This window comes from Venturia canescens, chromosome 4, assembly GCF_019457755.1.
Source record: "Venturia canescens isolate UGA chromosome 4, ASM1945775v1, whole genome shotgun sequence".
In the NCBI taxonomy this organism is placed as follows: Eukaryota; Metazoa; Arthropoda; class Insecta; order Hymenoptera; family Ichneumonidae; genus Venturia; species Venturia canescens.
In genome coordinates this window covers 4,649,271-4,671,745 of record NC_057424.1, presented here as the reverse complement: position 1 = coordinate 4,671,745, position 22,475 = coordinate 4,649,271, and the positions used below count along the sequence as shown (strand labels likewise).

The window sequence follows — 22,475 nt, the reverse complement described above, 5'->3', positions numbered from 1 at the left end:
ACCTTCTTAGAATCAAAGTTCATTTTTATATCCAATAAATCGACACTGTAATTCAACTTCCGATTTCGGAAAGTTGAACTTTCGGCACATGTGTGGTGAAATTGTTGTATTTTATGGTGTGTGTGTGTGCGCGCGCGCGCTCGTGCGTCGTTTTCCACATCATTTTCTTATTTTTTTACGTTGTTGATGGTAAAAGCGACCCTAAAAACCCTTGAAGATGACTTGTAATGCAAATCCCATCGAACAAGACAGTTGTATCCGGGTAAGTGAAAAATCCGAAAAAATTTCAGCTTCCAGCCGCCATATTGGACTCCGTCTTCTTGAATTTCATAATTATTAGTGATTGATTTTGAAGATTAGGATCCATGGACGCGAAATCTTGACCCCCCCAGAAAGATCCCCATCGAATTCCGATAAGAAAATGTCGATAGAAAAAATATTAGGACAGAAAAATGCGTTTTTTTTTTTTTAATAAACAAGTATAACTTTGTTAAATTACATTTTTTGTTTTGTTTTGAACGCGGATTTCGAAAGCTGAGGAAATTTCGCGTCAGATAGGATTAGCGATGAATTTTTTCCGAACGGATTTCATAGGAAGAATAGCCGCTGAAAGATGGGACAGAGATGTTCGTTTGGGAGGTAATGGGTAAGAGTATTTTTCGAGTTTCAAATTCACAATTCAAACAGGAAAGTGAAGAAAAAAAAATTCAATTTTACAGACGTCAAGAGGAGCTAACAAGGTCCTTGAAGATTACAATATTTTTTTTTATTTCAAACGTGTTATATAAATTATCATACAAATACAATAATTGTAATAATAATATATTATAAATGTTAAACAATCCTGAGCAATTACTCTACATAATAGATAATGAATGATCAATCACTAGAACGAATTCGTGATTACATATATTTATATATGTAGAATATATCGTTAATTATATGAATGTATAACTATATAAACAATCCATTTTCTATAGGAGGGTCGGAGGGGGGATTAAACAACCAGGGCAAACGAAAATTTGTCATCTTTCTCTTCCTCTTTCTTTTTTTCTTAGACTCAAACTTCATAAACTATACATTATTAACATTTAAATAATTTCGTAACTTTCTACATACATTAAAAAAAAAAAACAATTTTTTTTACACTGTTTCGAACGGAAAATTCGAAAGGAAACATTTGATCGAATATTGCATAAGCGGGCTCTTTTTTTCCTTGAACGTACCAGTAGATTTGAGTAAACTTTGAGCGCTTCTTTGAAAATGCAAGTTTTATGATGTACGTCATGAAAAATACGTATTTTACTGTTTGTCAGTTCAAAGAAATATATTTGTTTTAACGACGCATACTTACGAGATATTCACGAATCTTGTTTCTGAATTGAACTTTTCCGTGTCAGGAAATTTTCACGAGAATTTATTAGTCCCCAAAAAGGGGGATTTCAGAGCGATCCTTAATACACGACTTACTTTTTTTCGTTAAATTGTTACGAAAAAAGAATATTTCTGACGAAAAAAGAGGATTTTATCAGCAATTCTTGGCGCATTGTAGTTCTGGACGATTCACAGAACAATGCGTGCGTTTGATTTCGTCAACACCGGTCAAAACGAAATGTTGGTCACAGCTCGAATCTCTTTTTTCTCTCAGCGACCATGCCCACTGCGGGGAGTGGGGGGTAGAGAGAATTGTGGTATCCCGGTGTTGGAGTCGAGGGCAGGCTTCTGCAACCTCTGCCCGACCACCTCACAGATGGAGACCTCATCAGCTCTAAATCAACAACAGAAAGGAGAAACCAATCAATTCGAGTTCTTAGCGCGTAACGATGAAATTCGAATTTAATGATAACACGAATACGAACCTGCAACGGAGAGAGCTGAGGGTTCCGGGGTGAGACCGGATGTGTTACGAGGGTTGGTATCGATGGTGTGTGCCTTCTGCCGCTGCTGCTTTTCACTTTGCTCGTCCTCCTGCCACTGGATCCCAGGTTTCCTGACTCGCATCGATGTTGAGCAACCTTTTTGACGCACACGTTTTATTTCGCTTTTTTTTCATAAATACAATCTTCCAAATGAATACTCAATTTTTTTACTTTTTCTTATTTGCAAGAAAGGAAAGAGATTCATGTACATAAGAAGAATACGAGGATAAAAAGAGGATACAGAATTGCCCATAGACTATAGAGAATGACAAATAAGCGAAAACATTAAGTGCACCATTCCATATTCCATCAACACACATACAGACAGCAAACATCTTGCGTATAAGTTCGCTCATTTATGGGTTTTGATTTTAATTGTAGAAATTTTATGTCGATTACTTTTTTTTATAAAATTATCAAAACACCTTACAGTTTTTAACAAACTTATGTGTACGTGGAGAATGTTTCGGAGATTTTTCCAGGTCTTCATTTTTCATTGCCGACGAGTAAAGCAGTTATAGGCATGTGAAAATTATCTGGCTCTCTCTTTCTCTCTCCCTCTGACTGGTAACGGATACATATGCACACGTATTCATTCACCTAGGTGGTTAATGCGTGTTAGAATTTAGTTTGGAAACGTAGCAAGAAAAATTAAATTTGTTCCGATCATGAATTTGTTTTGCAATTTAGGAACAAATTGTTTTTTTCTTTTTTTTTTAGTCCGTCGAAGTTTAACTATACCGGTACAGAAGACGAGAAAATCAGTCGAAGGGATCGTTCGGAGGAACGATCGAGACGAAAAAAAGATGAGGAAAAGCCCAAAGAGAAAGTTTTTTTGTTTTTTTTTTTAGAAAGACTTTGACGTCGTCTCTATGTAAACAATGATGATTTTTTTTTGTTTTTAGTCTCTTATTTGTCCTCTGTACCTTGATACTGATGAGGAAGGCCTGTCCTCGGTCTCAGACTGTCCCACAATGGCGATCTCATGCCATTTTTATTGTCATTATCCTCATTCTTAACATTTAATTGTCTTGAATTGGTATAAGGTAATGAGATTGATCTCAGACGTTCGAGTTTGTAGGAAAAGTTGTTTTTTCGTGAGGTTTTTTCCTCGGATATGGTTTTTCGTAGATTGGAAGACGTGGGAGATGTTTTCGAAGAATCGACAGAAACATTTGTATCTTGCAATGTCGCCTTGGCTGTTTCGTTGTTGGATTTCGATGGATTTCGGTCCAACAATGATGTAGATAAGTGGCTCAGCGAGGACTGATTTTTCGTCAAATCGCACCAAGCTTTTTCACGAACTTTGTCCCCATGCTGGTTAGTCAAATAATATACGTAATATTACTACGATTTATGTAATATTATTATGTATATTGCAACGTTTAATGTTTGTGGTTTTTTTTTTTCATTTTTCATCATTGCATTGTTTTAAAAAATTGCCAATCAGTAATCTTTGCACGACCATTATTTTTCCATCAATTCACAAAGTTTCACACTTTATTTCGAGGAATTTCAGCCAAATGAAAAGATGGGCAATTTTGATTGTACGCAATCGCATGTTATGGCCAAGATTTCGTCGGACTGTTCCAAAATTGAAGAAAAAAAAATGCTACAAAAAACAAACTTCCAAAATATGCCAAAATGTACAATTGAAAATGTGGTGAAAAGCGCATAAAAGAGCAACAAAACAAATCACCTAGCGCACTCGAAACTACATGTTCGAGTAGAAAACGTGCAAAAACCCACGCACCATAATATGCGAATGCAACCCGGCCGAGAGTTTGACCAAAAAAATAGAAAACGCGCACTCCTGAGTCTATTTGGTCCAACTCGGTGCCAGAACAACGCTGAATAGGGTTAGATTTTGTTATACACAAGTAGCCAAGATAATGAAACTCGTGTCTAAACAATTGACTATGAGAGATTGAAAAGATACCTTAAGCTGTTGCTGAAGGCGATGTATTTCTTCCCGTTGTTCGGCAATCTCGTTGTCTCGTCCTCTCAAAAGTTGTATGGTATCATTGATGCCTGTATCGTTGGTCTCGAGGACAAGATGAGCTCGAAGCTGTTTATTGCGAGCATCTAATTGCATTATGTGCTGTTGAGCTTGTGTCATTTGTTTCGTCAACGAGCCAACTTTTTCCTCGAGGGCTGCCGACTCCACACACTTGGACGAATACTTGGACGATAGTGAGAGTATCTCCTGTTTTATCTCTTCCATCTCTTCCCTGCGGAACAACAGACAACTGCGCCTTAAAACAAAAAGAAACAGAGACCACGCACAGAAGCGTGATAGAATCGAGCCTTTTTACGTTCAAGAATGTGAAAAAAAATTTATTGGAAAAAAGGACAAAAACGTCAACGTACTCGTGTTCCTTGTGCAATGCCCCAATATCTTCGCGAGCTTGCATTTGTTTGATGAATTCGGCCTTGAATTTAGCTATTTCTTTTTGAACCTCGTGTTCGTGAGCTTTTCTCATGGCATCGAGAGCGGCCAGAGTGGCTTGTGTTTCTTCCGAAAGTGCTTGTTCCTTTTCGATGCGTAAATTTTCCAATTCTTGTCGATGTTTTTCTTCCATTTCGGCGATAATACGTCGATGAGAATTTTCCATAGCGAGAAGGCCTTTCTCGCACAAGCCTCGCAGTTGTTTGATCTCTTCTTTGTAACGCTTACGAGTTTCGGCGTCGGTGTCAAGCTCGGCGCTGATTGAGCGTTGGTAAGCAGCCCGAAGTTCGTTCACGTGTGCCGAATGCTCGGAATCCATGGCGTTCAAACGATGCTCCAATTTTCTAGCTCGGTCTCTCAAACTCGCAGCTTCTTTCTCGTACTGGCTGCTCAACGATTCGCGTTCGTTTTTCATTTCCGCTTTAATCTCTAGAATCTCTTTCTCCTGATTTTTTCGAGTTTTTTCAATTTCCTCCGCGTGTTGAATGCTCATTCGTTTGATGCTTTCTTGCATAACGGAGCACTGTTTGCATTGCATATTTTTCGCTGACTCAACGAGAAGTTTCAGGCGCTCGCGAATGTCAGAACATTTTTGTGAAACGTCTGACCAATCGGAGAGAGGGGACGAATTCGAGGGAAAGGATGAAGCGATGTCTTGAAGGTTATCGTCTCTTTGAAGCAAGCATTTTACCAAAATGGCAACGTCTTCATCGAGGCTGTGCAAGGACTGTACCACAGTTCGGAGCTCATCCTTGTTACGTTGCTTTCCTGTAATTATCTCATCGCAATCGTTCGCGAAACGTCGATAGAGATATGCGAATTCAGCATCCAACAGCGGATCGCTGGCCACGCTATCATTATCATTGCTAAAATCTGCTAAAACATCTTCGTATTTTATTAGACTAGACACGAAGCTTTTTTCCCCGTCACAATTGGTTTTTGCTGTTTTTCCTTCATCGTCCTCGGTGCTCGTGGAGCCTTCGCCATCGAGCAATGTTATTCTCGCGTCGATCAAAGCTTTTTGAGCTACGACGTCCGCGTAATCATTCAACAGCTGTCTCGAGTCATACTGCCTCGTCGTGGTCCTATTTTTCATCGATTTCATGCTGTTCAAAGAATCTTCGTAGGCCAAAGTTAACTCGCGTATTGTGGATTCCATCTGGTGACGTAATCGCGCGTGTGTCTCGTCGATGCGCGTTTCGAGGCTTGTACTTTCATGACAGTTGAGACACGTGTCCGTTATCGTGGTGATGTTTTGCTCGTACATTTGACCGCATTGAGTCAAAACGTGGGACACTTCGGCCTGGACGAGCTCCTTGTTAACCGTTTCTTGGGCCATCGCCCAAGCTTCTCGAATTCTTCGATCTTCGAGCAACTTGTTCGATGGTAATTGTTTCCCGAAATCCTCTTGCTCGGAAAGACTGAGAGTCTCGGTTGCCAAAACATCGGCCAACTCACGGAGTTTCGTTTCTTTGTAATGTTTCATTATTTCATTGACTTGACGCTGTTTCGAGGTAAGGTAATCACGATAATCATTTCTTCTTGCTGAAGCATCCTTTTTGTCGGCCGTTTCGACGTCCCTCGAGCTGCTGGCGTCATCGTTACTATCGCGCAAAACTCCACCTACCAAGACTAACTTATTGGCTAATATTTTCGTTAGATATTGTACGTAACTCGTGTTTTGGTACTTTTTCGGCTTAGTTCCGTAAACCTTAGACTTTAAGTTTGAAATAAGATGACTAGTTTCGAGCAATTCGCCGAGTAATATATTTTTCTCATATCCGCGCGACAAGGAGGCTTTCATACGTCGCAAAACAACGGTTTCGTAAGCGAGCCTCTCAGCGACAAGTTCGAGCTTAGTTCTCTCGTCGAGCTGGTTGTTAGCAGCTAGCCTCTGGCGTTTTTTCGTAAGCTCAGTTATTTTTTCGGTCAACAGAGCCTCTAATTTGGCGACTACGACACGTACCGATTCGATCGTCTGACTCGAGGGCTGCTGATTCCTTCTACAATCGACGCACGTCTCGAGGATATCGTTCACATCGCGCAAACATTTTTCTGCTTTTTCCTCTGCCTGCGTTGAACCGAGACACTTTTCCAAACGTCTTTTCGATTTGGCGAGTGCGCGTTCCAATTTTCTAAGCCTCGTTAGTATCTCCGTTGAAATTTGACAGTCAGAAGGACTCGATGGTTCGCTACACTCGCTCGAATCTTTTTCAACGTCGCTACCCAACGTTTCCGCGACTTGAGCGACCTTTGTTTCGAGGCTGCTTAGTCTTATCAACACTTTCATCGGCTCTGAACTCGTCGCGCTGTCCAACGATTTTCGTCGCAATCGGCTGCCACGATCGAGACTACGATTCTCACGTTTACGTTCGCGTCTCGGTGACGTACTCGTCTCGTTGCTCGTCTGCGACAAAGATATGTGCCCCGGCGTCACCGCGCATTTTCCACCACTTTCAATCATCGTGCATATTTTCGTTTCAAGCTCAGCCAACTTGTCCTCCAACTCTTGTGATATTTGAAACGATTCACGACCCTTTAACGACAACGATCTTCTCTTGTCTCTCGTTTCCACTTTCATCAACTTTTGCTTCAGCGTCCTCACTTGCTTCTCGCTCGTTCCCAATTTGCTGGTGAGATCTTGTATACGCGCCGCCATCAACTCAACCTGCGCACGATTTGACTTGTTCACGCGTGACTCGTCCTGCTTGTGAGCGAATATTTCCAACTCAAGAGCGTCTTGCGTAGCGTGAGCCTCCCGAAGCTCTTTCCTCATCGCTCGGATCTCTAGCACCGCCTTCTCGAATCGACCTCTTAACTCTTCGAATTCTTCCATCATACTGCAAACATTTTCGGAAATTCATATCGGTACAAGTAAATATTATCATTTGAAGATGGAAATGAAAAAAAAAAACTCGATCGTTAGACTCACCGCTCTTTGTCAAAGCCGCTGATGTCGAGTTCGAGATCGATGTTCGTGAGATCACTCAGCGAATCGAAGCTTCGACCTCGTTCCCTCGACGCGGATAAGCTACTTTTACCTTCGAGTTCTCTAACTCTATTGTACAAACGTTCGTTTTCTTCAATACCTAATACGTCAAATTATTTTAAAAAAAGTGTCAAAATGATTATTGTTACGTGGCAGAAAAAGCAGAGGAGAAAGTGCGAATGTACCTTGAGCCAATTTCTGACCGAGGGCTTCGATCTCAGCCCGCATAATATCGGTGTTGCGTTGACTAGAAGAGATCTCGTTGTTGAAGAATTCGCATCGTTCCCTGGTCTCCCGTAAAATATTTTCGTTATCGCGTAGTTTCGCTTCGAGACCGTCCCTTTCGAGGGTCAAGATTTTCTTCATCCTTTCATAATCGTCCTGATCGTTTTTACGATCTCTCGCGTTGCTCTCGTTCCGATGTTCCCTCAATCGTAATATTTCATTTTCCGTTTCCCTTGCTTCGTCGCGAGTGATTTGCAGCTGCGATTTGAGGGCCTCAATCTCGTTTTCTTGGCGCTCGATAATGACTAGTAGAGCGCTCGGATGATGGGAATGATCGAGTTTATCGCGCAGCATATTGCTCACTTGACTTTCGAGAAGCCCGACAATAATAGGATGCTCGTTTTCGTTCGTCGGACAATCGTTGCTCTCGTTGCTCGACACGACGCCGTCGTTTACCGATCCTTCGTGCGGCTCCGCAAGCTCGCAACATGCCATCATCAGATCCTCAGACCGTACGCTGTCGAGGGTGCTTCTCCGTGAGTTTGGAGGAGAACTTCGACTTCTTTTGTAAACTCGTGATCTTGAACTCGATCTTGAGCGCGCCTTCACCCTCGATAGCGCAGTGCGCGTCAACGGTGGAGATGGTGGCAGTTCCGACCACTCGTGATTCGTTACGTTCTCGGTCCATTCTGTCGGACTCTTCAATGACAGCGACCAATCACCGTTACGATTCGAAAGCGATGGCGGCGGTGGCGGTGATACCGGAATCTCCGACCAATCACCCGATTCCCGACGACCACCTTCCGATGCGGTACGATATTCCTCGTCGGATGAAAACAACACGGAACGCGGCGTCAGTGGCGTCGTTGGCGCTCCCGGATCTCGTTCTCGCTCGCATCTGTAATTATTATTATTTTTAATTATTTTACTTTTTTCCATGCATATACATATTTTCCATACAAAATCAAGACGACTACAAACTCAAATCTTTTTGCCTGATTTGTGATCATCTGGAAAGATTTCCAAATACTTGACGAGAGTTTGGAAAAAAAATTTTAAAAGTCGCAGAATAATTATTGTTTCGAAAGTAATATAACAAGAGCGTCCTTATTTGAAAAATATCGAAGCAACAAAATATCATTTCAAAATAATAACGATAGCATTCGATCGTAACTATGAAAAATATTAACGGATATATCATAAAAATGATAACGTTATAGAAAAATTGATTGCAAGCAAACAAATGCTTACTGAAAAGATTTGCCATTTGGCAAAAAGAATGGTTGGAACTACTATTTTTCATCTACCAAAATCGCATTCCGCTTATTGAACACTTCATATTTTCTTGGTCCACATGGTTCCCCATACCAAAAGATCGAAACTTACACAGTGGGTGACTGACGCTTCGGATCAGCCTGATTATTTTGACACGCAACGTGTCCACCATCAACAGGATTTTCGATAGGATCAGGAAGGTTGGCGGCTCTCCGTATCGCTGACATCCAACTCGATCTTATACCAGCCGTTACCGCTGACAATAACGTCGTTCCTCGATCGTCCCAGGTCTTGGAAAAATTCAAAATATTGTAAATTAATACACAAGGTTTTATTTATTCTTCGTTGCTTGCGTCGAAGTAAATGAGTCGAAATGTAATTACCACTGTTTGGAATCCGTAATTACGGGCAACTTGAACAGGAGTTACGGCTGTGACAGTATTCAAATCGATCACACCGTCCATTATTCCCTTGTCCTCGGTGCTCGGATCTCGGTAATACATGAGACCACATCCGCGTAACACGAACCAATGCTTGTTCCATTCTTTGTTCAGGCCTTGCTTCATTAACCATCCTTTTTTTATGTTCAAAAGATCCTCCGCCGGGAGGTCGACCCTTAATTCGGAGGTAGGGGAGTATCTCGTGCCGGATATGTCGAGACCACAACCGTCCGGATCGCCTCGAACCTGTATTTTCACAAAATCCATTTATTAATATCGTGAGAATCTTATACTGCGCTACAAAATTTTATTACGAGAATTAATGTTCTCGTTATTCGAGTGTGTGTGTGTTTTTTTTTTTTTTTTTTACATTCCATCAAAAATATTGGAACGATTGTAAAACTGATATTTTCTGGAAAAGGGCTCACGAGTTTATCTTGATGAGCAGCATTCGCAGCGTCAACGACATCTCTCGTAGGTTCGGAAGTCCTCGATTTGTTTCTGCGTATTCTCGGTTGTGTCAGAGATGCCGCGATATCACGTAACTTGCCTTCCCTCTCGCGTTCGTGCTCCAGAAGAATTCTTCGACAGGCATCGTCGTCTGAGAACGTACGTTCGAAATTTCTCGTTAAATAACAAAAGATTCAAGAGAGCACCGTTACAGTTGTGGCTCGATTATCATTTTCTCGATTGTTTTTCGCACGATGTTTTTCATTGGAAGTGACGCCCGGATAGCAATTTGTCGATAACGGGGATACTCGCTTGGCCCGATTTTTCGCGCCCACGTGACTTTTTTTTTTTTACGAGCATCAATTACGAACTCGTCAATTGGACGCCTTGAGAGAAATCAGCGTAGCGAATCACCTACTGATTACGAAAGAATTCAATATAAAAAATGTAAAAAATGACACACGCGAAATTGTTCATTTTCATCAATATTTTTTTACCCCTCCGGTCAGAATCTCGTTTAACGTGTATTTATCGATTGCAACGGAGTCGCGATACATCTAGCGGGAAGCATAATTATATCCAGATAAATTATAAGGTAAAAGAGATATTACTAGAAAAGCAAAGCTTCCTCCTTTACACCCTGATTATTCGACATTCCAAGGTGTGTTTGTACCTTGAGATATCTATCTCCACTGCATGCGGTTCTATGATATTATAACAGTACATTGAGGAAATTGCCGTTGGCTCTCCCGAGGCTTGCTTTTTTGCAATTGAAATATTAATAAAGGAGATACGAATATTAACGAGGGTTCCGCATCGTTCGCGCATTCGTGTGATGACACGTTAATTTCCGGTTCGTCGATATCTGTCCATCTTCATTGATCTAACTCTGCAGATTGAGCTGCTTAAGGGGGCTGAAAAGTGGATTCGAACGAGGTCAGAACTCGAGCAATAAGCAAGGAGGTGGACGATTATTGTTCAAAAAAAAAAAAAAAAAATAACCATTGACATTCGAAATTTTATGTCGAAGATTTTAGACGTAACTCGCAGATTTTCGCGACGAAGAGTTCAGATATTCCGGAATAAAAGAAAACGAACGATTCGGAACCTCTCGATCCCATACCAATAGAGCACGAAGTCGAAGAGCAGATTTTCCGAGGCGATTGCGTACACGCAATTACGCAACTTGGCACGAGAGGTAAGGCAGGAATCTTGGAGTATTGGTAAGACGACGTGTGGGAAAGGAACTCTCCTCGGGATGAAAACTTTCCACGAGAGACGAGCGTATACAGTAAATTCGTACGAGAGTGAAGAAGAAAGGAAGAAAAAGGCGTCGCATATCACGATCTTGCGCTTTTTTTTTCTCATTCTTTCTTAGTTTCTTATAACCAAATGGAATCGAACACGTTGAATTATCGTCGATTCTCTTGAACGTTACAGCGCGCGTCCAAGACAACGATCGAGGTTCCCAAGAGCGCGTCTGACCAATGGGGACCTTTACTACTAGCAATACCGTGCTTGCGAAATTCTTTGTGCGACATTTCATCGGATAGGATTCCTGAAGAGAATATTCTTACTCGTAGGCCCTTTGGATAAAATGTCAAAAATGAAAATACGTTCGAAACGACGTGCTGGAGCGTTGGAGAAGAAAAATGAGCAAGTTCAGAGTAGATTGTGCCATTTCCGACTTGACGCTTGAGAAGGAGAGAAAAATAACGATGACAAGCACAAACCTAATTTTTCGTTGCTCTCAACGATACCGATGGAGGAAGTTCTGTCGTCTCGTTGAGGATTTTGAGTAGTTTGATTCAATCTTCGTCGAGCTTTGTCCTCGGCTCTCAATTTGTCACGAGTGGGTGGCGAAGCGCTGCTGGCAGGTTGATCGCGATAGGGGCGTCCGTCGTTGGGCACCATCGGGGGTTTTTCGGAGCCGACGAGCAACGGTGACGATGAATTCCCAGAGACATTGTGGATCGTCGAGTTATTGGAGTTTTCAAGGTTCGTCGAATTCTGCGCGGTGCCGTTCAACGACAAGTGTCCATTGCCGTTTTCCAGGAGGACATTTCTCAGCGGTGATATTTGCAAATCTCTCGTCGTTCTCGCGTTCGCGTTGCCGTTCTCATTGACGCAATTAACACTCGATCCGTTTTCGTTGGTGATTTCACTCGTGAGGGGCCCATCGTTGTTCACCATTTTCGACGCGCTCGTATTATTTTGCGTCGTTACACTCGTGTTCGTTGTCACTCCGACGAAACTGGAGTTACACAATTCCTGACTATTTGCTTCCGGTTTCCAGCTTCCCCTCGGCTCCGACCGACAACTATTGAAACGTGGCCTCGGAGGATTCGGAGTCTTGCCTGTTGAAACATTATTTTTCGTTATTTCAGTTATTTTTAAAAGATATTTAAGTTGATTGATTTGTGGAGAAGAAAATGTTCAATCAAAGGAGCGTCACTTTAGCGTTTGTTTTTGTTATTTATTTTAGTGAAAGTTCTCCTCATTCTCCGTGCCTTTTTATTGCGATATCTGTAAGGCTGTGAAGTTCGTGTTGATTTTATTTTCGCTTTCATTCTTTTCATTACATTATTATCCGTGGAGTCTGTCAGCGAGTGGCGTAACGAGGCTAATCGTCCAATTAGAGTTCGAGTCGGAGGTCTTGACTCGGAGAGGGAGATTAGGATAACGAGGCGCGATTATTATCTCGCCATTTCGCTTATACTAAAAGCTATACTGTTCCAATGATAAATTTTGCCACACACAGGCGATAAGGAGAGCGAGAGAGAAGCAGAGCAAATCGTATTAGCCGCGTTGAAACTCCGAGCAAATTCAAATATCAACGAGCATTCAGTTCAGTAGTTACGCGAAGAATTTATGACTCCGCAGCGATAGATCCGATTTTTCGCCTATTTTTATTTTCTTCTCATAAAGACAGAAACGCGTGTATTATTCATGATTTTTTTTCCCCCCAATCGATTACAAATAATTGGTGATCAATACGGATCGCGTTTGTGGCGTTCGAAAGTAAAAGTTTCTACGAAAACGGCATTACTCACTTCTAATCGTTGGCGTAACTTGAAGTATCGTCGTCTGGCCACCAGGAAACGTGGCGTTTCGTTTGTGACGACCCTAAAACAAGTAAACCAGAACAGTTTCGTACATGAAAATATAATGTTAAAAGATACAAACAAAATGTTTGAAACGCGACAACGTTCGAAGAGATGACGGCTCTGCGCGAAGCTCCAAGTAGTAACGGAAAAGGGGACATATAATGTATTCGACACGGAGCGCAGGAGGGGTCTAAACAAAGTGAAATGATTTTTACAGTCTTCTTAGCATGCAGCTGCATCATCGATTCCATATGCCAATCCTGGCTCGTCTCTGGTGCCAATAGACCGTGAGCGCGAGCGTAGTAACACGCAAGAATATTAAATATCTATATTTGTATATACGTGTAGATGGGAGTAAAAAGAGAGCTGATAATTTAGCCCGAAGGGCCGGGCCGAGCTTCCTCGTGATTCGTGATGTGTTCGATGGGATCGAGAGATCCATGAGTACCAACTCGTGCAAGGAGTTGCATAATTCATGGGCTCTCGGAGCACGCATCGATGAACAAGACTCCAGCGCGAACAACAATACGAGTTTGCTCTTATTGTATGTTACATCTCTGCTAACACTATTTTACTGTCCTCCGTTGCTTAATATATTCCGCAACGTTGGCAATCGCAAATTATTGTTATATGCGATAATTCGGAAGTGAGTGAGCCGGAGCGATGAATGAAAAATTGAAGCTCATTTGTCGGTGCTCAAATTTCAGAATGCAAACGAATCGTTTCTGCAGCACATTTTGCCATCCTTTTGGATGCCTTTTTAATTCGGATATCAATTCGGTTGTTCGAATATCCGTAAATGTTTTCTTTTCTCGTTTGTGAAACTCAACTCGTCGACGGGCTGTAGGTGTCGCGGGATTAATCGCCGTGGTTAGTGCGCGAAAGAAAACATTCGTGACAAGTCACCGTTTCAATCTAGAAATACTTTACGGTTCATATTTTTTGTTCTCTTGTTCTCGATGAAAGAAGCGCCCGGTTGAGTGTGAGTATGTTTGTGTATTGATCTATCGTTTATCGGGACCATGACCCAGAATCGTTGGAATTGATCGAGGTTCGCTCGTTCTATTCAATATATTTTTATTGCCTGTGTACACAAATATATACGTGTATCGTTATTTCGAGCAAATATATTTCTCCTCATCGTGGGTTGACAACGTGCCAGCAGCACCAAGGTTTTCACCAGCACATAAAACGACCACTATATGCGAAAATCTTTTCAACAATATAATAATAATGATGAAATGTAAGAACAGAGAAGGAACGAGAGACGTGCTAAAAAAGGCAAAAGTAAGAGATCTAACGTTTCCTGCACGTTCACCCCGTTTATCTCGACTTTGTATGTGTGCGAGCGTGCAAAAAAACGAAGAAGAAGAAGAAGAAGAAGAAGTCTTGTGCATCGCCTTGGCCTCCTAACGCCTCGCGAATAAGTCACAGAGAAGCGAGAATCGTTTGCATATATATATCTATAGTTGCACATAGTTATCGTTATTTTTGCACAAGTTTCTCAATACGAAGAACCAAATGATGCAACACAAATAAATTTAATGATTCTGAAGAAATTCAGTACGGGAGGATTCGTTAAGAAGTAAGGTAATCTGCAGCGATTTATTATGTTATTTACAACTCTCAAATCCCTTCGCTAATTTCCCAAGATTTCACATTTTGGGTAAAGTCCACCATCTCGGGAAAGTCTCCGTTTAAAGGCACGAGTGATATATAAGATCGAGTTAACTTTCGACTTTCAGTATCTCCTATTTAAACATCAAACACGAGACGAGCTGCTCTCTTGACTCGGACAAGGAGACAAGAATTTATGGCTCTTTACGAAGAAACCAAACCGAATGGATACCAAACTCGACACATGTATTTCTCCTTTTTTCCTAACTGCACAAAGATTTAAAACTGAAAAAAGGAAAACAAAATGTTACGTAATAATTCGCATAGAAATAGAGTGCGCTTGCCAGAGATTTTTTAGTCTCGTTGACTTCAATTTAAAATTTCTCGATCGGTGGCTTCGTCCATGACGTGTACACTGGAAGGAGGAAAGAGAATGAGGATGATGAACCGATTGAATTTTCATTGGAAAACGACTGATTATTTCAATTTCAATCGGAATATTTTCGCTTCTAGTTTGTGGCAAGAAATGGAATATGGGGGGGGGGGGGGGGGGGGGGGGGGGGGGGAAACGATTGCGAAGAAGAAGTAAAGTAAGCCGAAGCCTCGAACGTAACTCTCACGCATTATTGAGATAACTCAGCGTCCCAGGAACGCGATAAATGCGTGACCAAAGAAAAAATGCACCGTCGCAAACTCGCGAAGGTGAGAAAAAATGAGAAAAAATAACTATACGAATGAGAATACTTACGCTGCATAAACAGAGAAGGATTATGCGTTATTAATGTGTCCGATCGCCAGCAGGTATGTTTATGCTTTGGAAATGATTTTTTTTTCTACAATTTTCGAGGTCGTTGGGCTCATTTTTGTCTCAGCTATTTTTATGTTCTCTTTTGTTCCATTTTTGTACGTCTATTTACCTTGTTTCTTGAGTAAACTTGAAGAACGTCGGCCCACCATCGAGTCTCCTCTCGGCACGTTCCTTTGACAAAGGTTACTCCTTCGGGCGACGTAATCGCCAGACTGTATGGATGACCCGTCACATCCTCGGCGGCTGCGACCTCCAAAACCCGGGTCATGTCGATCCTTGACTGCGGTACCGTTTCTGGCTGAAACATAAATATGAAAATCAAATTATAATTCAATTTTGTGAGCTTTTTCATTGCAATTTAATCGATCGAGATTTTTCACGATTTTGTTCCTTTAAAGCGAAGAAAGTTGAGCAGTTTTGGCGTCACGAATTTTGGTCTGGGTCCGCGATGCAAAAACAACAAAAATCGTTTTTATTTCTTCAATACTTTTGAAAAAAACGTGGATTGCTTTCGAATATTTATCACATCTTTTTCCTACGATATAAAATGTCGACGAATAACAGGCTGTTCGAGTTTTTCAATAGACGAAGACCCAGAGTTCGTACGGCAGAGCGAATAAAATACTCTTAAGTTTGAAAGAAAAAGTCGAAAAGGAAAAGCTGAGGAAAAGGAATGAGTAAAAATGATCTGTGACACTTGTCGAGCTGGGTGAAAGTGTAGCTATCTCTTGGAGATTGAAAAAATAAATAAATTGTCGAGAAAATGGTCGGTTGGGATAGTGAAGGCGATAAAACGAAGTGTATACGACGACGACGACGACAGAGACATTTTTCTCTTTGACATTGTCGACTTCATATGCATGCATTTATTTATATGAATATATTTCTTCAACGATTCCATAAAGCAGTAGGAAATAGAGTGCGGAAAAAGGTAAAGAAAGAGGATAAGGATGGCGGAGTGGTGGTTGATGGCGAAAAGTGAAAATATCGTCGGGCGCATACTCCGAGAGAGTTTTCTGTTCTCATCTCGTTTCCTCGGTCCGCTGATCTCGCTCGCGCGACTAATCGACCGGAATTATTCCCTTTTGTGTTCTTTCTCTCACAGACACACGCATGTACGGGAAGGCTCGAGAGTTTTTGCAGAAACTGGAAGTTCAAGAGGGAAAAAATGCTGCGAGATCGTGCGCGGAGGATATAAGGTAACGGAATGAAAAGAAATCAAATAGAATGAAAATGAATGCGCTTCAAAAACACTCGTCTTATTTTCACCGCGTGAGCTCGTGTGTATAGTATGTGAATTCTTGACTGTCGCAGCGATTTCTGTGGTTATAGGACATTGCGGTACGTGCCCGAGCCGAGGGGACATTTCTCGCTTTCCTTATTAGAACTTGTAGAAAGTTGAGAACGGCAACGAGTACCCGTTGCTGCGAGAAGTGACATTGGAAAGAAAGAGAATAAATAATATATAATCGAATGAAAATCAACGAAAAAGCATCGTCGTATATACGAGCGAATAATGAGATCTTCCGTTTGTATCGATTGAATTTATGTAAACATGCAGAGGAACGCGATCATTTCTTGTCGAAATTCTTTGAGGAACGAGGGAAAACAGAACCGTTAGATTTTCTCTGTACATGTTCCAATAAAGAGTAAGCCCCAGGAAATATTTGAGCGTTTTTTTTTCTTTTTTTGTCTCTCTTTTTTCGTAACGTTTTAAAAGAATTGAGTCAAGGATTTCGTCATGGTTGGACAAAGACGAGCGAGACGAAACGCAGTCGAGTGTCGTGTCTCCTAACCGTAATGCTAAGAAATATGTAACGTTTATATAAATATATAATATACGTAGACAACAGTAGTACTCTAATAACTCGAGAAAGAACCGCGGGACGACCTGCTTTCACAGTCTTTTCTCCACAAATATCTTTGTCTCCCTCTCTCTCTCTCTCTCTGGATCTCTTTCGAGATTTTATGAATGCGAGAAATTGCCTTTCCTAGTTTCAGCCAGAGCTAATTTCAACACCGAAACGCATTGTAGGACAAATTTACGATTTCTCGTCTCCCTTTATGATACTCCATCTCCGTAAATCGACGCGTTTTTTCATGGACCGAAAAATATTTGTTTCCTCTCGATATACCTACGCTGAGAAATGATTCACACTGCTCTGGAGCGAAGGAGCATTTGTGAAAACGCAAAGAAAATTAGTTCACCGGTACTAATCGATCATTAGTAAGGAACCTCAGCCATAATAGGAAATCGCCTGCGTATAAGTGAAATGCTGAAGAAAACAATTATTTAAACATAAAACCATACTGAAAGTCTAATGACCGTGTTAGAATTTTGTCAGTTTGACAGAGCAGTGATTTCTCACGATAAAATTTGCCTCGGAGGGTGAAACGACAGGTGTTTCGAGAGGCCACATGTAGCTTGATTCATAAAAATATGTGTGAATAAACATACTACGGGGAGGCGAGTAAAAGAGAGCTCGAGAGATAGACCCGGTTCCCCGTGACCCGGCTGCGGTCGGTGCACAGCTCGGAAGAACATGTACGAGATAGAAAAGAGAGAGAGAGAGGGCGAGAAGGAGAGGGGAAGGAAAAAGCAAACAGATAAAGAGTCGCTGCAAGAGAGAACTGGACGAGATAACATCCGCTTATGTTACATAAAACACGAGTTGTCGCACCTTTTTAAGCCCACAAGTCTATATACACAATGATTTATCTATTATTATTTTTGCTTAATAAATAAAATGATATGAAAGGTAGTAATGGCTTATCTGCGTGCCATTGAAATAAATGGAATAAACGAATTACTATTTCTGATGTTTATTTGGGATAGAAAATTCTCCAAATGCATAAATTTCGATTCCCATATATATGAACTTCCATATTCATAAATATACGATGCAGGCTAGACGCAAGCCGACAAGAATATTCAACTGTTCTCATGCTGGATGCACTGCTGTCCAGTCGGGATGGATTTACGAACTGCCCATAGGTTTTATAGTACAGCCACACATGTTGTACAAAATGAGGAAGGGAATAAGCGTTTAAGCACAATACACATATACATATACTTGCGAGCGATGATTTGCACGGTGCACGATAACTTATTTCCTCGGAGTATGCGGAAAAAGCATCATATTACATCCACGATGCGCGCGTGTGTATACGTGTGGAGGCTGCGGCTGTGTGAAACTGCAATACATGTGTGTACAAATAATGCATTTTTCAATGAGCTTTGCGGAAGTACGAGAAGCGCAAAAAATCCTGTTTTCTTTCGTTGCAGCAGCGATCGATATCGTAAAGACTATACATACAACAGGAGGAGAAAAGAGAGAAAAAGAGAGTGTGTTTCACTACATTTTGAATGATTTCACAAATGAAGAAAAAAATATTTCAGGCATCGCCGGCGTTCATTTCATAAGTCAACGTTCCCTCGCGCAGAGGTGAGACTTCACGAGACGTCTCAAGTCAATCTTTACGTGACTTCATCAACGCTGAGTACTTGAAGAATAAGAATAAACTGTTAAATATTGCACATACACGAATTCATTGGTGTATATAGGGATAAAGGAGTTTGAAGGACTCGTCGGAACGTCCATCATAGTCAATAATCGCCACGCGCGTGTTTTCAATGGTTTTTTTTTTTTTTTTTTTTTTCATTTATATTTTTTGACACTTTGTCACAACCTACGTCTAAAAACATGTACTAAATTCACTCCGAGTCGATCATACTGTCAGGCAACGTTGTATATGCGTTTGGAATATTCAGAAGAAACTGTGAAAGAATTATTGCGAAAAGGTATGAAAGAGAATGGACGGGTAAAAACGAAGGAGGAAGTGGAGAAGGAGGAGGGCTTGCCCGTCGATCAAGAGATCCACGATCGATCGATCTCTCGGCCACACACGTGTCCTTCTTCAATGATGTATCTTACACGGCCCCCTGCTTTGCTTTTTATATACGTACACAAATACACTTGCTGCTTCGTAATATTGCGGATTTTCTATTACTCTGACGTGTAAGACTATATTATATTTGCAGACGTATAAAAGTGGTAAACTTTCAAAATATAAAATGGACCGCTCGCGTGTCTCTTATCTTTCGGTTCGCAGTTTTGCTTAGTTTCATCGGAAATCGAATTTTGCTTTCTCAAACGATTTTGATTTTTTCATTCTTTCGATTATTTTCATAGCTGAATCATTATGGAGTTTGGTGACGAAATTTTTCACATTTCTCTCGGACGGACACGGAGAATCTGGAAACGAAAAATACCGCGGTCAGCCTCGCACTGTGGGTACGCCGCCGTTGTGGATATAAATTGGCACTCGAATAAAAGCGGTGGCGAAGATTGAATATTCGTTAATCTTGGACACAACATGCCATCACAGTGAATTACACAATTCTAACTGGTATTCCCATTTCATCTCCCGCGCGCGTACTTAAGCTTAAGCGCCTCGGTGTTAGCTCCTAAGAAACAGGCAAATCACCTGTCCCTTCTTAGTCGCGGTTTCGAGGTTTCTTTCGCTCGCATACCGCGCGACACACTCGCGCCGTGGCCGATGTTCCACGGGTGGTAAGGATCTTCGTATCTCCCGCGAGACACACCGAGAAAACAGCTTTAACGCGGCGCATGCCGTACACCATCTCCGTTGGTGTACGAGCAGGACTCCCGCTCTCGAGATCCCTCGAGATCATGGAATTCGATTGCGCAATCAACGAGGGAGAGAGCGAGAAACGAATCTGAATTTGTAGCTCGCTCGCAAGAAAAAAAATAAAGAAAATTCCCATGTTTTTCTACCAATTACATCGATAATATAATTTTTTTATTTCATCAACTCCAATCAGCGTGATTATTCAATTCATTTTATGATTAAGCACTTTTCTTACAGCACAGATCCTGATGCGAGTTCTTACAGCGTTTTGAAACGATGCCTCGTTATTGCGTGTTTCATTCGATTTTGTAAGACTCACTTCGTTCGTTCTGTCACATACTTGCTTTATCACTTTAATGTATTCTGTTATTATACCTTCGATATAATATCTCGAGCGCGTTTAATGAACAGCAGCATTAGTTGGATTACCGATCTCGCGCTCTTTGCCGAGCATCAGAGTCTATTCCGCACGGTTATTAAATATATACAAGAGGCCAGAAACATCATACACGTGTATGGATGCGAAGACTCGGGATCGCAAATACGAAGCGAGTCGTGAAACATCGTTAACCTTTCGAGATCATCCTCGCGAGATCGTCCCTTGACTCGGTACACCAAACAACAAAACTTACAATCTCCGAGAGATTTTCCACGCTAAGTTTTCTAATATCACGTCGTGTCTATATGCAGCATAAACGCCGCACCGAACGACGATAACATCGTTTGTATGAGCTTTTTTTTCCACCAGGAGCGATGACGACTTTCCTTTCCAGTTACGATAACGACAAAATCGACGTCTTCTTTGAAAAAAAAAAAATAAATAAATAAATAAATAAATGGAAGATTATATTACTCGAAGAGACTACCGATTCCGTTTGTGCAGCAGATTAATACACAATCAACGAGCTCGGAACATATACAGCGACCGCAATCGCTTTCACGAAATTTTTCACTTTTTCAACAATTCGTTTCATTTTTCTCATCGTATCAACTTTATCATTCTCTCATTTTTCAACGATCTTTCGCTCACGCAGCTGAAAAACGATTACAGGATCCATAGGATTCAATATTATTCCGTATGAAAAAATTATGTACTTGAAAATTATATTTTTATTACATTATTTGAGTATATCCTTCAATATACGAAAAAATCCGAATTTTTTTTGCGTTTTTGACCGGAAAATCATCGTGGGAAGTGCATTATCTAATGTACTTTTAATCGCAATTCGAAATACATCGTATCTTAGGTATACATCGGAAAATCTAAATTTTCTTATATATCGTTCAATATATAAATTTTCATCCATTAACATAATATATCGTTGTCTTATATTTAAAAAGTATACTGAAACATATACAACATTTCGACGCTATATGTAATCCCATATCTTTCGTATTCATCGATATATTTTTTCCAGCATATACTTTTTCCATACGGGATTATATTTTCGCGGTCAAGGATCAGACGGACCGAAGCAGGAGTGAAGAAAAAATAGCAGAGAATCGATTTGAGCGCATATCGCTGAGCCATTGATAATGAGATATTCGACGAAGAATAATAATTAACATCTCCGGTGGATTTTCTGTAATACACACAGGTGTAGGGTACACACAAGGTGGAGGCGACACACGCAATCCTTGAACGATCGTCTATACAAGTTTGGGTAAATACATGGCTGCGTATGTGTATAAACATACATTTATGAACTTCTACGTATGCTCCGCAAAAATATAAATGCATAAATATATAGTTATGCAGGAGGACTTGAAACGAGAATATATATAGACATAGAGGCTATATGTTCAAGCCATTGGGACACACACAGCAGTAATTTCGCAAGCGTTCCACTTTTCTTAATGCGTTCGTATGCAAATCGTGCGAAATGATACCTTCGCGCCTTCGTGAACAGTAGGTAGGCATCCCGTGTATTATATATGGACGATTCAACGTCGAATGATCCGTGTCCATCGAAATTTTCAATCATATCTTCTAACGGATTAATCCAGTTTTGTATAGCCTTTGATTTTAATGTGAAAATGAGGAGTGAAGGGGAGGAATAAAACGAAAGAGATTGGAGATAGCGAGAGCAGAGAACGAAGGTTCGGTATTGAAAGTGAGAGAAAGGTAGGAAAAAAAGCAAAACTTATTGATTAGAAGAATATAGGCGGAGCGTGATGGTAAATATGTCAGAAAAGGGAGTCGCAAAAATCGGTGAAAATTCGGAAAAATGTATGGCTGTTGAAATCCGCGTTGAACGGAGCCGGTAAGAATAACTGGCCACGTATGAGATATTATATAGAGTAAAGTACCAACGTCGTTCAGTTGTAAAAAAAATTATCGGAGAGAGGAAGAGAAAAAAGAAGAAGCAGAAGTTTTCTTTGCGCTATACTATATACTTATCGCCTCTGCGTGAGCACCATTTGTATACAATAAATATATACGTATACGTTCTCGCGTATCGCGAGTGTCCAAAGAGGGTTTACCGTGACGTAGGTTTTTTTCCCTCCCTCTCGCGCCGAGTTCTCGTCACAGGTGCGCTCAT

At 41.0% G+C, this 22,475-nt stretch overlaps 1 protein-coding gene and 1 long non-coding RNA gene across 6 annotated transcripts in view; one reads left to right on the top strand and one right to left on the bottom strand.

Annotated features, from left to right (window-relative positions):
- Positions 1-744: 744 nt before the first annotated feature.
- The window catches only part of osp (outspread), a 106,130-nt gene continuing 84,399 nt past the window's right edge, over positions 745-22,475 (bottom strand). Inside the window, exons 4-16 of one of the 5 annotated variants that reach the window (XM_043418283.1) lie at positions 15,389-15,577; positions 12,801-12,873; positions 11,481-12,104; positions 9,726-9,898; positions 9,241-9,543; positions 8,969-9,147; positions 7,543-8,480; positions 7,301-7,457; positions 4,290-7,208; positions 3,859-4,174; positions 2,846-3,236; positions 1,860-2,015; positions 745-1,768 (exon numbers count right to left, since the gene is read on the bottom strand). In XM_043418283.1, coding sequence (XP_043274218.1) covers positions 1,620-1,768; positions 1,860-2,015; positions 2,846-3,236; positions 3,859-4,174; positions 4,290-7,208; positions 7,301-7,457; positions 7,543-8,480; positions 8,969-9,147; positions 9,241-9,543; positions 9,726-9,898; positions 11,481-12,104; positions 12,801-12,873; positions 15,389-15,577 — 6,567 coding nt within the window. In that variant the 3' untranslated portion in view covers positions 745-1,619. Of the gene's footprint in view, positions 1,769-1,859; positions 2,520-2,845; positions 3,237-3,858; positions 4,175-4,289; positions 7,209-7,300; positions 7,458-7,542; positions 8,481-8,968; positions 9,148-9,240; positions 9,544-9,725; positions 9,899-11,480; positions 12,105-12,800; positions 12,874-13,069; positions 13,156-15,388; positions 15,578-22,475 lie in introns of those variants that run through there. The other 4 variants (XM_043418284.1, XM_043418286.1, XM_043418288.1 and 1 more) reach the window with 4 other exon arrangements.
- Positions 15,574-16,943, top strand: LOC122410192 (uncharacterized). Its single transcript, XR_006260873.1, has 2 exons — positions 15,574-16,478; positions 16,612-16,943. It is a non-coding gene; the product is annotated as an uncharacterized lncRNA (long non-coding RNA).